General features: G+C 36.3%; 1 protein-coding gene across 28 annotated transcripts in view; it reads right to left on the bottom strand.

Moving 5' to 3' along the window:
- Positions 1-5415: 5415 nt before the first annotated feature.
- The window catches only part of dst (dystonin), a 281394-nt gene continuing 269376 nt past the window's right edge, over positions 5416-17433 (bottom strand). For 15 of the 28 annotated variants that reach the window (XM_031903043.1, XM_031903052.1, XM_031903042.1 and 12 more), the window contains 6 exons: positions 16509-16626; positions 13531-13599; positions 10952-11145; positions 10369-10479; positions 8640-8763; positions 5416-6478 (listed from right to left, as the gene is read on the bottom strand). In XM_031903043.1, the coding sequence (XP_031758903.1) occupies positions 6225-6478; positions 8640-8763; positions 10369-10479; positions 10952-11145; positions 13531-13599; positions 16509-16626 (870 nt within the window). In that variant the 3' untranslated portion in view covers positions 5416-6224. The remainder of the gene's footprint in view (positions 6479-8639; positions 8764-10368; positions 10480-10951; positions 11146-13530; positions 13600-16508; positions 16627-17433) is intronic. The other 13 variants (XM_031903046.1, XM_031903045.1, XM_031903066.1 and 10 more) reach the window with 3 other exon arrangements.

Here is a 17433-nt window from a genome sequence, read left to right as displayed (position 1 = left end):
ACCATGGGACATTTGTTGCCAAGAACAGACCTGAATGAACACTTTTAATGTATAAAAAAATATTTTACTTTGTAGTGTTAATGGTCTTTTACAGTTGGGCAGAACTGAACCAAGCAGTGAGCAAAGCCCCTTTATTAGTTTTTATGCTAAAAGGGAACTTAAAAGCAAAACTTAAAGCAACCTGAAGCTACAGACTATGACTGCTTATTTGTGAACTGCCATCTGTGCAGTAAAGATATATATAACCTGCACCCCTCCAATAAGGTACCACTCCCAGCAACTCTAGAAGAGGCTATTCTAGGTGAAGGATTAACATACAGAAAGAGTTGTAGAGTTAGGGGCAATAAGAAAGGGTTACTTTGGGCAGAGCTACAGCCAGAGGAAGTGCCATGGAACAGGGCTAAAGGTTAGGAGGAAACAATCAGTAAGATCTATAGATAAAGGACAGAGCATGATTGTGTTGTCAAGCCTTGTGGGCGGCTTTTGAATTCCCAATGTTACAGGGATGTCAGGAGGTGTACTTATATAATAGGTAGGGGGTAGCCATGCTAGTTTTCTTCAACACTTCTTATGAAAGATTGTACTGAAAGTCTAGGGAAGGATTTGATAGAGAGCCTTGTTGTAAGAGAAGACATCTGTGAATGCAGACACGCTACTGCTAGCCTAGATCCATTCTTTAGTTACTCTAGAAGAGAAAGAGAAGCAAAGTGATTTAACAGATCAGTTAAAGACTAATTATAGGTGGTTAATACCATTTGTGTATTTTCCAGTTGTATTGACTTTGATGGACAATATACCCTGTAGCTGGAACCACAATAACTACTTAGTATGTCATCATAATGTATAATATAATATGTGTACATATATTGTCATGAAGTAATTCTGCTGCCCATATTATTGATAACTAAGAGCTACTGGAATGTTCCAGGGAGGTGCCCAAACACATACAAGCTAATATTGCACTGGGATTTATTAAAACTTATACATGCCCATTTCATAATTCTCTTTTTTGAAGTCCAGTAATGGCATGGTATGTTTAGAAGATTATAAATACATAGCATAAAAGCACAAAAGCCACATGTCGGTTTCACATGAGAAATTACTTTTCCAGATGCTGTGCCAGCCTTAGAAATGAAGTGAAGGGGTGAGACAGGGTGCAATTAATAGTGAGCTTATGAGTAGAGATGCAATGAATCCAGGATTTTTCTTGTTTCAGCAGGATTTGGATTCAGCCAAATCCGTGCCTTTGGCTGAACCAGAACCAAATCCTTAAAATCCTGTGACTTTTTGTCAGACATGGAAGTTTGAAATTTTTCACTGCGTGCTTGGCGTGCATTTCTAACTGGATTCGTATTTGCTAAATTTTCACACAAAGAATTCAGGGTTTGGCCAGATGCTAAAATATCGGATTTGGTGCATCCCTACTTATGAGATAAGAAAACGCTTGTATGCCAATAATGCATACAAGTTTTTTTTAGCCTAGTTTTTCAATATAGCCTTACAAACAAATCTTTATGCACGCCACAAGACTCATTTAGTATTGTCACTTTTATGATTTCCTGCAAGTGGGCCGAAATATATGATAGTTACGTGCACCCAGGCATTTCCCCAATAAGGTTCAGTATGTGCTGCTTTATTTCTTATATTTTTTAAAAAATAAACCCTTCTTTAGTCACCTCACAAAATAAAAGAACTTCAGTAGCACAGGGCAGAGGGTAAATCATGATGCATAACAGAATAGAAATAAGTGATTCACAATGATCACTTACAGCTTATGTTGCATGGTTACACCTAGGACTATAACAAAGGCTGTATAACCCAACCATGCTAAGACAAAGGAAAAGCTACAATCATTTTCCAGTTTAGTATGAAATGGATATACCCCCTTGGGAACAATGGTGAATTTTGTGTGATAAATCATCGAAATTGTGTTTGATTGTCTAGACAGTCTGTTAAAATAGATACCATTCCCATTATTCATGTGCGTAAGCATATTTTTAGAGAAACACCATAATTACCACTGGGTTACTCAACCATAAAAAGTAAATTAAGAGCACTTGTTTATTTCTAGGTAGAAAATTCAAGAGCTGAGTCATTTATTGATGACTACACATTTGGCTTCAGTCAGTGGTTGTTCAGTATATGAAAGCAAACCTTTCACCAGTTAAAGCTTCTTTAAATGTAAATAGTTTTCCCATTCAAATAAGCTATAATTATAATAAACTGTGCCTGTGCCTATATGTGGGCAGATATTGGCAACAGATTTGGCCCTTCTTGATTAAACAAATAGTTCAGAGTACCAGTACCAGTTCAGAGTCATTCTTTGCAATGATAATCTGATCAGTTGGCATACCATGTGTGAATTTCTCTGCCGAACACATTCCTTGAACTCAAGTGTAAATTCTTATAGGCTGTAAATCCTAGCAAGCCCTTAAAGGCACCACACAAGGGTTAAAATAAAAATGTATAACTAATGTATCCAAAGCAGATTACTAGGTTCACTTCACATATATGAGCTGATTCTAAGAAGTCCAAACACTAAGGGGCACATTTACTAATCCACGAATCTGAATCCCGAATGGGAAAAAATCGGATTGGAAAAGAAAATTTTGCGACTTTTTCGTTGCCGTCGCGTTTTTTTCGTATTTTTTGCGCGTTTTTTTCGTTGCCGTCACGACTTTATCGTATTTTGCGTGACTTTTTCGTTGCTGTCGCGATTTTTTCATATTGAGCAATTGTAAACGGCGGAAACACCAATCCGATTATTTCGCGGCGGCGGCGAAAAAGTAGTGGAAAATATACGATAAAGTCATAACGGCGACTAAAAAGTCGCAAAAATAACGATCGTTACAAAAAAACGCATTCGGACGTTTTCGGTCCGTTCGTGGATTAGTAAATGTGCCCCTATGTGATGTGAGCCTTGTGCTACTTCTGATTTTGCTTTGCACCACTCACTGGATTAATGATTAGATGATTTGTAAAGCTCTGTATAATTGGTTGGTGGGGAAAGCAGCAATGTGTATCTAGGTATGCACCCCAAATTCTGGCATAGTTCTCAGGAACCCAACACATTTTACATAAAATGAAGCATAGATTAATGAGATGGATCCCAAAATCACTTTTATAGAGTGATGAAATTCTTTGGTAGGATTTAAAGTGGCATGTGTAGTTGCCAAGATTTGTTTTAATCTTTTTGAAGCTGTGAAAAAGTTAAGAAAGGGTCAGATTAACAAGTACAATACTTTATAAGTTAAGTATAACAAATACAAGGATATTACAGGATAAACCTGACTCATACTACTTGAAACAAAATATTTTTTATTTAGCAGACTCCATTATTAACACTGAGAATAATTTATCTAAGAAAGGCAGGGCAATTACAAAGGTATCTATTGTGTCACTGTCCACATTGAAATTAACTTGCTCTGGCTAGTTTTTGCCACTTATTGGAACTAAGTAAAAATAGCCATACATACATGGATAAAACCCTGTAGACTGAGTTGGCAACTCAATGCATGGGGCCCCTTAGCAGGCCTTCCCACCAATTCCTTGCTGAAAATCAGATATCTATTTAAAAGGTTTAAAAATCCAACTAGAGGAGGACAACTTGGGGAACTGATGTGGTCCTCATCAGGTCTCAACTGGCGTCCATAGGTGCACTGTTTGATCCATTCATTGCCTCTCGGCTAACAAATGGATCAGTCCAATTTGATACAGCATGTGGGTGGCCAAATAAATATCTAACGTGACCATACAATAAACCCTGCTTTGGTTACCAGTAGATCCTTTCAGCAGACACAAGGAAATTCTATACTAAAATGTGTAGAAAGTTTTTTTACAGTGAGAGCTGGGAAGTTGTGTAGAAGTCAGTTTTCTTCCAGCCAGGAGTCCAGTTTCCACAATGTCTTACATGATTCTTCACAGGTATGTTAATCTGCTGACTTCAGATTACCAGCAGTGCAAAGAATAGAAAGGGCCAGGAAAATGTTACTTTCTGTTGCAGCTGGACATGAGGTTTTCCAACAGATCTTTCCATAATATGGATCACCATACCTTAAGTTGCTAAAAATCATTTGAATATGTAATAAATCCAATAGGACTGTTTGCCACCAACATGAATTCATGCAGCTTAGTTAGAATCAAGTACAATTGTTTTATTATTACAGAGAAAGAGGAGTTTAATTCCAGCCAGGGCACTATATGTAAGCAGTTTGTATATTCTCCCCGTGCTTGTGTGGGTTTCCTCCAGGTACTCCAGTTTACTCCCACACTCCAACAAAACATACAAGCAGGTTAATTGGCTTCTGACTAAATTGACCATAGTGTGCATGGATGTGATAGGGATCTTAGATTGTAAGCTCCTCAGGGCAGGTACTGATATGAATGATGTATAATCTCTGTAAAGTGCTGTGTAAATGTGTCAGCAATATATAAATAACAGAAAATAATTAAATAAATAAATAATTTTTAAAAAATTAGAATTACTTGCTTAAAATGGTAGATGGCCTTCCTTTAATTTGGATTTCTCTGGATAAGGGGGTTCAGAATAATGGATCCCGTACATTTATTGTGGATTACCACTTTCCTTGTAGTAAAGAGCATCAATTAAACCAGGCGTCCATGCCTTAAGGTCCCCATACACGGGCCGACTATAGCTGCCGATATCGGTCCCTTGAACCGATTCGGCAGCTAATCGGCCCGTGTATGGGGAGAGCGGCATCGCCAAGCGAGCGGATCTGCTCGTGTATGGCCACCTTTAATACTCATCTTTATGCATAACTGTAAAGTTAGAATGCCAAAGTTGGGAGCAAAGCCAGGATGCTGACCAGCAACTAACCCTCTTACATGGTTCTTTTCATAGCAAAGGATTCAGAGGGACATGGGTACTTATCTAGCTTTTCAATAAATCCCAGACATACTTCTGGCTTTAACCTACCTTATCACCTTTGCATGTTTTCTGCAAACACTAGCAATATCAGCAAATACAAATCGTGTATTTAATGTAACCTATTAGTATATGCATATATTATACATAAAAACATTTCCTTGAAGTGAAAGCACTACTTTTTATTGAAGTGTGTATGTTAACCAGTTTGGTGTCTTTGGGGGGAAGGTAATAAATGGTCTAAAAGTTACTTGTCTAGCAACCTAGCAATCGGCAGTTTACACTGGCTGAAAACCCAAGTGATTGGTTGCTATGAGTTACTAAATGAAGGCAAATGTAAGGCCTTTTATTACATTACCCAATTTTTTTTCAGGCCATTTTTTTGTGGATTGTTAAATATTATTTATAGGCTGTTTATATTTTGCAAAGAATGCTGCATTTGTATTGATATGTGTAGTAGGCATCAATGCAAATAACCTGTGTTTTACCAGGTCTCTTATAGATCATTTAACCAGTTCCAAGCATGCAAATTCGGATTTGGACATGGTTTATTATTGAGATCTTGCAAGCAAAACGGATTTCATACAAAAGTAGTCTGATGATACATTGCTATCATCCACTCAAGCGAAAGAAAACCTCACTTATGCACATAATGCGATTATTTTGACACAATTCAAATTCTATTGGACAGAATCTCACAGACGTTTAAAAAAAAAAAACTGATTAAATACCGATCTGTGAGATCCCCAAGGTAAAACTGCTCAAATAAATGCAGTGTGCATAAATATATTCTAATGAATAAGATTTATGGGCTTATTTATTATGCTGTTTAAAAAACGGCAAGAAAATTCAGTTAAATCTGGTGTTTGGAAGCCAAAATTTTCAATTCATTTTACACTGTTTTTTTGGCAAATTTAATTTAACACAGCATAGTAAATAGGCCCCTTAGTGTTTGTGTTTACCGCTCGGCTCGCCTTTTTTTGCACTAGTATAAATACTGTAATTCTGAGGTATTCATATTGGAAACTAATGAATCTGTGGTTGGCATACTGTACTGTCTTCCAGAATGCAGAGAGTTATTAATACATTCAACAACTGCTTTAGTGGATGTCCGGCACATAAAGAGGGACAGGTTAGTTTAATTGAATCTCCCTTCCACTTTTCCAAACTATAAGACAATGAAATGTTGATAAAAATATGTGTAAAAAAACAAGACAAACATACATTTAAGGCCATCTGCAGGGTTAAAATCAAACATCGCATTTTACACAATAGTTTTTACATCTTAGAAACTTAAATAGGCAAAGCACAATGAAAAAGCTCTCCAGAGCAAGGCGCCCTATCTCTTTGTCAGTTTGCTGGGTTTGTTCATTGGTGACCGTCGTTGTGGTGTTGGAATTTTGGAAGGTTTGCCTGTTCCTGAGCGTGGGCTTGCTCGTGGAGAAGGCCTGTTGCTGTTTAAAACAGTCTCGGGCATATCTGAACATACTGATTGGATTTCAGAAATATCAAAGTCCGAGGCATCGCTGCCACGCCGACTGCTTGATCTGCTTCCAGCTTTGCTTCCGGCACGACTTGGAGTTCTCCTGTAGTCTAAAAGGATTACAGAAAATGACATTACTTTAAAGTTAATTTAATCACCAATTATGGTAAATCTAAACAGATGATAAAATACTGCACAGGAACACACGCTCAGCAAGGCACTGTATTTAGTACAGTCATTTCTTATTTTAATAAAATGTAATTTCTATTTTATTTACAGACTTATTTAGCATTTATTTGGGGATCAACATTGTAAAATTATAAGAATAAAAAAAAATCCAGTGCAGGACACAGAGTGCAATGTTGACAGGCACAAGGAAGCCCTATATTAAATGTCAGGGCAATAGGCACAGCAATGTGCAATACATCTAATTAAAGGAGAAAGAAAGGTAAAAACTAAGTAAGCTTTATCAGAAAGGTCTATGTAAATACAGTCATAAGCACTCACAGAAATGCTGCACTGACTTCTCTGTAACAAGATTAGTTGTGTCTGTTTTCCTCTGCCAGAGACACGCAGCTTTCAGCTTTCTCCTCTCTGCTGCTCCCCCCTCCCTCAATAATGCTAAGAACTCACTCCCCCCTTAGGAATGTGGATCTGAGTCAATCAGCAGGAAGCTGACTCATAGTCTAACTAACTGAGCATGTTCACTTGGCTTGGGTGTCTGGTCTGTGCAGGAGTGAGGCATTATGGGAACTTTCCTTACACAGCTCAGCGTTTTTTTCTTCCTATTTGGCTTCTGATCATCTGAACGGGAGAAATATGGAGAGTCTTAAGGGCACTATTGAGACAACTGAAGGTATGCCTGCAGCTTGAGATTAACTCTTTATTAGCCTTTCCTTCTCCTTTGAATTTTCTGAGGCCGGACCTCTACAGGCCTCTCTGACAATGACATTATTGTACCACTGCGGACATCTGACTTGACTGCTCAGCTGGTTTTGCCTGTTGCCTGCTGTGTCTGCCCAGTTCGTACTCAGGAGTAGAAACTGTTTGCCAGTAACTTTTGTCTACCCAGCCTCCATACCTCCATATCTTATGGCAAGCAAGGTGAGGCACAGAGCACAGCAAATTCTGTACAACTTGTGCAAGTGCTCAGTGGAAGGGTTCTAAAGAGCACTTTTTGCATTTGTAGGGCACTTGCATTTGTGGGATTAGTAATAGAGCTTTAAAGTGTAATACAGCACTTCCAGTAATCTCCTAGTATCATGTACAGTACCAGTAACAGCTAAACAGCCCAATTCAAGAACAATATGTAATTACATTATTGCAATGATTTTTCTATGCCATATGGTTGAAGTATCTCAGGGCTGCCAATACAAATCCAATGCATAGTTACATCCTTTGTTGGGTTTTAGTTGCAGGTGTTTAGATGCAGATGATATTCCAGTTTTGTAGGGAGGAAACTCCATAAGCATATAACCACATACTTCACTGGATACATCTCATGTTTCTACCACAACCATGATATATATTATAATTTAGGACTAATAATGGCATGTAAATAAATAATTCTGTTTTGATAGAGCAAAGTACATTTTAAACCGAGTAACTTAAATAATCATGACTTCAACATGAAGTTGGTTAAATCATATTGCTTAAGTGCCAGCACCTCCATAAATATCATCAGTTATAGCTAAATAGCTAGTATTTGTAGAACTCAACTCATTTACTATAACATGAATTTTTATATTTGTGTATTAGTTGGCTATATCCCCCAACATTTTCTGACAAAAGGTACTGATAGCTGTTATTCAGGCTGCAGGCTGGACATATTAGATAAAAGTAGACGTTCTTGAACACAATTAAATCTTTGTCCCCAGGCAAAGTCTATGAAAAGTTGTCATGCGTATGATAGTATTCTATTTGCTTCAACAATCCCAACAATATGAATTTTTGCATTTAAGAGAACCAGTTGCCAACACAATAACATTCAAAGGAGGTAATACCTGGCCTGCATTAGGAAAACTGGGGCAAAGTATCCTCAGATATAGCACAAGCCAAATTTATTGGAAATATACATGCTGCAATTTAAAAACATATGCTTATATGGTTAATAACTTATGTGTCTCAGGCAACAAATACACATGCCCAGTTTATAATAAAAGTTTATACAATAAAGCATATGTATAACAAGCCTTTATACAAAAATCCTCTACAAGATGTCATGGTATAAAGAATTTTGTAAGACACTATAAAAATGTAGAGATTTCCTACCTGCAAACTGTGTCCTGACTTTGCTGGCTGCAGTGGTCAAAATGTTACTGTCTCCTGCTGAGTGAAATTCTTTGCCGGAGAGGTATCCCGGTAGCCTTAGTTTGCTTCCCTGTATCGGTGTTGTCTGTGTGAAATAAGCACAATGCTGAAGATTAAAATGTAAGATATAAATGCAGGATTTCCATGCAAAATGGATTAGCCGGACTGTGAGACACCATGTATGTAATAGTTCCCTGGGCAGGTTAGAGACATAACTCTAAACCTGACCAACACTCATTGACCAACAGTATATTGGGTCAAAAAAGCTAATGACAACCTTAATTTCAGACAAACTAGGGTTTCTATGTTGCTATAAAGACCACATATACAATACAAACCAATGGCAAAGAAGAATACATTTAAGAAAACAAATTTAAAAACTGTATCCATAAGAATATATTGTACTATAATATATATTATTGCTGTTGGTATCTGTTTTAGAGCTACATTTACAAAGGCAAAAACACTTAAAGTTGAAAATAAGTTTTATTTTCTTATGGCTGAAATACCTATTTTAGCCAGTACCCTATTGAAAGGATCTTTTGTACAGAACTTGCTTGTTCTTGCAAACAAACTTCAGGTGCATGAGAAGCCCATTGGACAGGGAAGGTGACATACACCAGGAATGTTATGTTGAGAAAGAGAGTCCACACTCAGCATTGGGTCTCTCTTATGTTCTTTACTCTACTGAGAGCACTAAATCACAGTTTAGAGTGACGTCCCTCTCAAACTAAACGTGACCATATATACACTAATATAGATTTAAACAAAATGTGAATGTATGGGGGCATTTTGACACCCATTCTGCATTTCTACCGGATTGGACTCAATCTCTGCAGACTCCAAATAGCATTTATAAATGTCTTTTCTTTTTACAAGGAAGCCTTTGACCTTGGTGTGTGAAGGTAAATGACTGCCCAATCAACCTAAGTATGACAGCCTTAATTTTAAAAGTAAAAACAATACTACATTTAAGGGTCTAAATATCTTAAGTTTATACACCGATTTTTTTATTTGAAGAATATAAACATAGTACAGGTAATGGATCCCTTATCAGAATTCTATCACACTCCAAAAACAAAACCCAGCAAGCCTGCGACCACTCTAAAATACAGGAAAATTTGTTTGAAAGCTGGGATTCTGAAGGATTGGGGAGACAGCTGGGGAATCTTTACCCCCTTCTTCCTCCCTTCTAGCCTGAAAGAGAGTAGATGGGTTTTAATTGTAAAAATCTAAATGCTCTCCCCCCAAAGCGGTTACTGATTTCCTTACAGATTTGGATATAGCATTACCAATTTCGGAAAAACACTAGCAAGCCTCAGGTCCTAAAAATTCCTTATAAGAGGTACCATACCTGTATATGTTTAGTGAATCAATTATAATCAGCTGAATATTGCATATTAAAAGTTCCATGTTTAATAATAGATAATAAGCAAGAATTATGATTAGACACTGTGGGCATGAATTATGTTACAAGCAATGCATTGTATTAATGTATAGTTTAAGAAAGGGAAACAGTTCTCTATAAGGGAACAGAATAGAAGGAGATAAAGTCCTTTATATTGAAAATGAGCATCAATAAAGAAATGAGTTAATGTGCGAGACAGAGGTTGGCGGGAATTTCCGATTGTAGTTAGTAAAGTTGCGATTTAAAGAGCATATGTATTTCGATGCTCTATCTTTACTGTACCTCAAGCGATGAGAGTTGATAATCTGGGGACTCGGGACTCTTACAGGGTGTTGAGGTTTTGCTGTTTGCCAGCCAAGGCTTACCATAATTGCGTGTTAAATGGAGGGGTGTCTGTATGGAACAATGGTAAGTCAAAATATTATAGAACAACTTATATAGGTAATTAAGACCGGCTAGGACAAGCAGTCTCTAAATCAGTTCTGTCCAACTTGAGGACCAACAGTTGTTCCTGAACTACCAGGAACTGGAAGGTACTGATTGGCCAAATTTTGGAGTTCCATTTTCTAATTAGTTTCGACTTTAATTATGCTTAATGATACCGTCATGGCAATAGATTATCCGCTGCTGGAAATAAAAGATCACTATTTAATAATAAACATATGTAAATAATACAAAAAGTGCCAAATTGGGCAACTTTTACTCAAACATGGTTATCATGGGTACATGTGTGTTCCAGTTACTCTGTATGGAGCGCCACTTCTGTGCAATATGTATGATAAACATTTATGTCAGATGTTTACTTATCTATGTGCTTTATGATCTGTTTTAAGTAAAATAGATTTGATAGATTGTTGTTACATACCTTGGGTGTGATGGAGCTTGCAGCCAATGATGGACTAGCTTGTATATTTGGACTGGAATTGGATCTGTTAGGGGATGCACCTCTTGATGATGGTCTAGATCTTCGACCCTTTGGTCGGAATGGAGTCATGCTCTGGCTAGCACCTTCTGGTAACATGAACTTCTCACGCAGCTCTACATTTGTCCTTCCTTTAGCTACAACAAGAACCATGTGTCTTAGCAGAACTCAAACAAACTCAACTGTTTTAATACACTTCATTATCTGAGCTTTGTTGTAAGAAAAGGAAATAAGTAGAGCATCTTAGCATCAAGGCAGATTGTATCTCAGTAACATGAAAAGTACTGCATAAGTAGATTTGCTATACAGTACACAAAGAAAATTATGCTGCAAAACCTGCAAACATGTATTTATGTCTAGGATAAAATTGTTTGAAATTATCATTACACATTAACTGAATTTGTGTAAAGTAATATTGGTTAATAGATACTGTCTTGATTATTAATTAGCCTTATAAAATCACAGGGAAACAGACTTTAATGTCATCATTCCAACACAAAGTTATGCAAAGCCGCTTGTTCTACAGCCCTGCACAATTATTTAAATTAATATTCACAGCAAGCATGAGCCAAGCTTATAGTAAGGTTTAGTAAGGTTTTAGCCCTCTGAAAGACTTTAACTAAAGAGTTAAGAACTCTGCAAGTTATGAATACAATCTTTCCAGCATGCACATAACCAAGACTCTATTTACATAGTAAAGGGATGTAAAGTCAACAACTAAAATTGCATTATCAAGTTCACTGCTGGAAAAAAAACATATCTCCAATATACTTACATTACAATCTGTACAGTTTTTAAAAAACACCATTTTCTGAATTTTATGTTGCCTCTTCTCTCCATTCGCACAGAAGTTCAGCCTGCACAAAAACAATCTCCCCTCCTTTAAGTTCTAAAAGTCAGGAAAGCAACTTTGGGGTTAATTTATGGGGTTGTTTCTCACTAAGGCTAACCTTGCTGCTTCCCTGCCCTTTAGAACTTGGAGGAGGTGAGATCATTTTGAAGTAGAGAAGCCACTAGCTGCCTAAGATTTGTGCAGGCTCAGTGTCCATGTGAGTGGAGAGAAGGGGGAAACTGAAGTGCAGAAGATTGTATTTAAAAAAAAAAAAAAACTGTAAAAAATTAAAGATTTTGTAATTAAATTATATTGAAGATATGTTTCTTTTACAGTTGTGGACCTGATAATTGGATTTTCTTTTTTTGACTTTACAGCTTTAAAGTTCAAGAAGGTTAATTTGCAGGTACAAATACTGTCCATGGTACAGTGACTGATTTCTGTCAGATTATAATACCTTACTAAATAGTAAAATGTCATATAAGTAACAGTGAATTGTGCACACTCACATGCATACATATCTTATAGGAAAACCTATAAGATTTTTTTCCCTTTTGTTTTACCTGATACTTCTCCTCCTGTCACAGCATGACAATTTGACTATACCTTTGCCTTTATCTACCCTTATTGGCCCACTTACCCTTGTATATTAGTTATAGGTAGACACTGGAGGTAAAAGTGACCTGAGCCCACCAACATGAACATTGTAATTACAGTACTATAGCACATACAGTTAAATTGTGAGAATAGGATCGGAGTAGAGTGGAGCCACTTTGGTCAAAAATAACCAATTTCCCTGACAGAATATAAAAAAATTATCATTTCATCCGTTGTCACTTTATTAAATTCTCTAGCTATGCATCCCACAAAGATTAGACTGCTACTTCTAAAAACACAGTTTGTAAATAGCAAGTGACAGAATGTTTGAGATGATGATGCCACTTTAAACAACTATGGTACAATATGGTACAAAGCAAATGAAGACATACACTGAGCAGCCTGATTATAAAATATTTACCCAAATCTGCAAAGAATCAATCAAGAATATTAAAAAAGCCTACCTGCTGTAACATTACAGAAAGTGACAATAGGACAGATCTGAGCAAGCAGTATATTCAATTTACCATTACGTTAAATTATGACTTTCTGCATAGTTACCCACCAATGCTATGATAGCGCTACCGTGGTTAAGGCACTGTGCAAAAACTAAGATTCAGTAAAGTGTGCTGGTTATTAAGGCTTTACATCAGAATGCTGATGCATTTTCTCCTTAAATGAATGCAGTTCTTCCCAAAAGTGCTGCCATATGCAAGACCAGCCAACAATAGCATTAACTGCCCAGCATAATACACAAATCTCAAAAACTGGACACAGAATGCAAGGCCTTCCCTGAATGTGGGGCCCATGGCCCTTGTTTCAAAAGTATGAGGAGTATTTTGTAGAGAATTGTCAGCATGCAAAATGGCTCTCTAGTTTATAAATATGAATATGTTTTTCAAAACGTCACCTCACAATGCATGCTAACCACATATTATAAAGCCTTACAGTCCGGTCGCAAGAATACAAAATGGAGAAACACAAGCATGCACTACACACAAATTAAAATATGTCAAACACAGGAATGTGCCAAAGCGAATCAGGGGAAGGAGTGAAAAGCTAAAAAAATGAAAGAAAGGGAGATATTGCCAACCTATAAGAGGCTGAGTAGTAATTGAAGAGTTTGACTCCGAGCGTAACATTTTACTTCCATGATGATGAACTAGAAAGAAATCATAGAATACCAGTCAAGAAAAAGAAGGCAAGATATAAGTAGGAAAGGAAAAATACAGCACCGCAGTAAAAAATTCTATCACAGGGAAACAAAGAAATTAGATATAATCAGACCAAACAGAATATAAACATAAAAAGAACAATATATTTGTCATGTTGAAAATGCTTAGCTATGTGTAAATCTTTAGTATTCTTGCTGTGTATTATGTTGTAAAAGAGAGCATCAGAAAGTTTATGGGGCATAAAAAAACATATGAAGTGACCAAAAATGATTGGGTTTAACTAACAAGACACAATTCATTCTACACTCTGTATATACAGAGAAACACAAGCACACTCTCTCAAATGAAGGCTAATTAAATGTTAAAATGTGCATTTGCCTTTAATTGTATGATTTCTAGTATTGATTAGCTACAACATAAATCCCAAGCCACACTTATGTCCCCTGCATCAGTAAGTTATGGTTCTCTTTAAATTGCATGGTACATCCATAAAATGCACTCCTTCTTCACACACACCACACATGCAAACCCCCATTTTTATGCTCCACATTAACTCCTGCTAAGCAAATTAGCAACTTATCCAACTACATCAGGGTCCATACAAATATCAGCTTATTTGTAATTGTCATCAGTGCTCCCAAAAGATTTTCAATAAGATATCCAAATTGGCAATTTTTAAGGGTCATGAAAATTGGCATATTGACATCAAAATTTGTATCTGAAATCTGACCAACTCTGTAAGGACAAAGGTTCAAAATTCCCATACAAATAACAATAAACACAGATATGAATATAAGTGAGGAATGCTGAATAGTAATGGGTAACCAGGGCTTTATCTTAAAATGCAATTAATAATCATAACAAACACTTTCATTTCCAATAAAAGTATACATATGAATTTATAAATTACTAAGTCTTAGATTATTTCATATAAAACTACTAAATTTAAAAGTATTATAACTAATACAAATATTATCCCATTCGTGTCTCTGTTTCCTCCTGCTAGACAGCACTAGTAAATGGGATAACAGTCTAATACATAATACTAAAGGGGATTACAAATGGTAAGTCACCCCTTAAAACTCACCTTTAAGTTAAGTATATTTTGTTATAGAATGACCTGTTCTTAGCCACTTCTCAAATGGCCTTCATTTTTTATTTCCTAAAAAGGTTTATATGTGGGTCAATTACCCCAGCAGTCAAACCTACTGCTCCATGAGGCAACAATTTTATTGTTGCTTTTTATTACTCATCTTTGTATTCATATCCTCTTCTATTCATCTTCCAGTCTCTTATTCAAACCAGGTTGCTAGGGTAAATTGGGCCCTAGCAACTAGATGCTGAAATTCTAAATTGAAGAGCTGCTGAACCAAAATATAAATAATTTAAAAAATAAAAAAAATAAATAAATAAAGACCAATGGCAAATGGCCCTCTGTCTACATCATAATTTAAAGGTAAACTAATTAAAGGTGAATTATGTCTTTGAAGTATGGATGGTCACAAGGAATAGGAATGAAACTGTATGACTTTCAACCCACTGTCTGTGTACGCAATGTCCACAAAAACAGAAACCATAGTGAAAATATAACAGACATTATCCCAACATAGAAGTTTCCTATTTATTTATACAGAAGGTGGTCATGTACTAACAAATAAGGTTTTATGTGCAGATCACATCAGCCAACGTCTGTATGTTATTCTTTACATTTACAGTGGACAAGGAACAGAGAGGCCATACTCTGAGTAAGAGTGCATACTACATGAACAGAAAAAAACGTAAAGGAATTAAATCAAGAAATGAAAGCCAAGGCAAATCGAGACATATTTGGCAAACAATGATGAAAAGCAGACTGCTTGACAGAGTTTAATCTAGGTATGAAAAGTGCAAGTCAATATGGGCAAAAGAGAATGCAAGCTAAATCATATTGCTTGAAATGTAATTACAGCTGATTAATTTGCCACCTTGTACCCTTTAAAGGAACATTACACCATACAATACAATACCATACATACAATACAAACTTATACTTAGGGGCACATTTACAAAAGCACGAACCCTCAAGCGTTCATGCGAACGCTCCAAGCATATTTTCGCCGATTTTTTCGGGCGTCCGCACGACTTTTTCGTACGCCGCACGACTTTTTCGGACGTTTGCACGAAAAAATCGGAAAGGTTTTACCGCTGTTTACAATTGTTCGGTACGAAAATTTCGTGACTTTCAGATCGCCAATACGATATTATCGTGACTAATACGATTTTTTCGTAAGCATTTTTCGTGATATTTGCGATCTTCCGAAATTTTCGTTTCCAATACGATTTTTTCCCATTCGTGATTCGGATTCGTGGATTAGTAAATGTGCCCCTTAAAGTACAGTTAGGGGCAGATTTGTGATTGCTCAAACCTAAAAGCTTGAGCCTTGGCAGTCAGCACCTAAAAGTTACCGAACTTTTTCTTATTTAAGAAAGCCTTTTTGGGGAAAAATACGGCAACCAACAAGGTTTTTTTCCATGAAATCCCATGTGAGTTCCTTAACTAATGGGGAGTTTCCTTTATAAATTGCTTAAGCCGAAAGCAATCATAAATCTGCGCCTAAATATTCTATTACAGTTCAAAATGGCTTGATAATTGATAATTTAAGGCCACAATTCCACTTAAGTCTATGGAGGAGAGCAGTGTGGCTTCTCTCATTGATACAAAACAACAACAAATAACAAAGTAAATTAATGTGATTTTCTGAACATTTATAGAGAAATAAAATGAATGTATATCTTATATTTAGGGTTCAAATTGTGCAAATTTCCCAAAGTTTTACTTCTTAGAAACACAGAAATGTTAAACACTTTACATTATGTGACTTAACATTAAAAAAAATATATATTTTATTTTACTTACCTCTACAAGGATCATTTTTCACTAAAAACTCATCAAGCGCCATCCACCCACCACCAACTCGAACCATCACAGTGCTTCTCAAAATACGAACAAGGCGAAGTTGTTGGGAGTCACCAAACTTAAATAATAAAGATACTTTTAGTTAAAGGCAAGAAATATCTACCCAATGTAGGTATAACTATATACATGCAGGTTATATCTGTGCTATTAGGTTGCTTATATAGCAATTTACTTTTGTGTGAATAGACTGCAGAAAACTCATGCAACAATGATTACAAAAAACTGATTTGCGTGATGATGATAGCTGGTATGAAAAACAAGACAACTGAAAGGAGATGGAAAATTGAGAACATTATCCCATTACCCAGGGGTGAAATTATGATTGAACATGCTTTAAACTTTAGAACAGCATTTTTAAATTACAATGCTCAGATTTTATTTACTGGGTTTAGAAAAAGCTTTCTGTCAAAAGTTCTATGACCTAGAGTGAATAAGAGATCAGAAGAGAAGGAATTCTTGCTGCAAGAACAAACTGCTTCCAAGAAAAGCCTTCATTAATTCAGTGAGGAATTTTGTGCAAGTCCAAATGCAAGCATAGCAATTGCAATAAATACAAGTTAATCCTTACAGCTGGAACCACGAGGATGTCTTGTTACAGTAACTACCTAGTTATCATATGCTGAACTAATTTATTGTAGATATAAGGCCACCTAATTTGCTAGCTGTACTTTAAAGAAACCTGAAAGCCCTGTCTACAATACAGTTGAAACCTGCTGACTAAATTTCTTATATGTAAAAAAACAGTATTCCTTTTTTGGGTTGATTTTGGTGTCATTTCTGTTTAACTGGCCAAGTCTTGGTATGGTAAAACAGTTAAATTCTGACAGTCACTGTTGCCACTATGAAAAGACCTTTTGGCATCTGG

This window comes from Xenopus tropicalis, chromosome 5, assembly GCF_000004195.4.
Source record: "Xenopus tropicalis strain Nigerian chromosome 5, UCB_Xtro_10.0, whole genome shotgun sequence".
NCBI lineage: Eukaryota > Metazoa > Chordata > Amphibia > Anura > Pipidae > Xenopus > Xenopus tropicalis.
The sequence above is the reverse complement of the archived record's forward strand: the minus strand, read 5'-3'. Positions and strand labels throughout refer to the sequence as shown.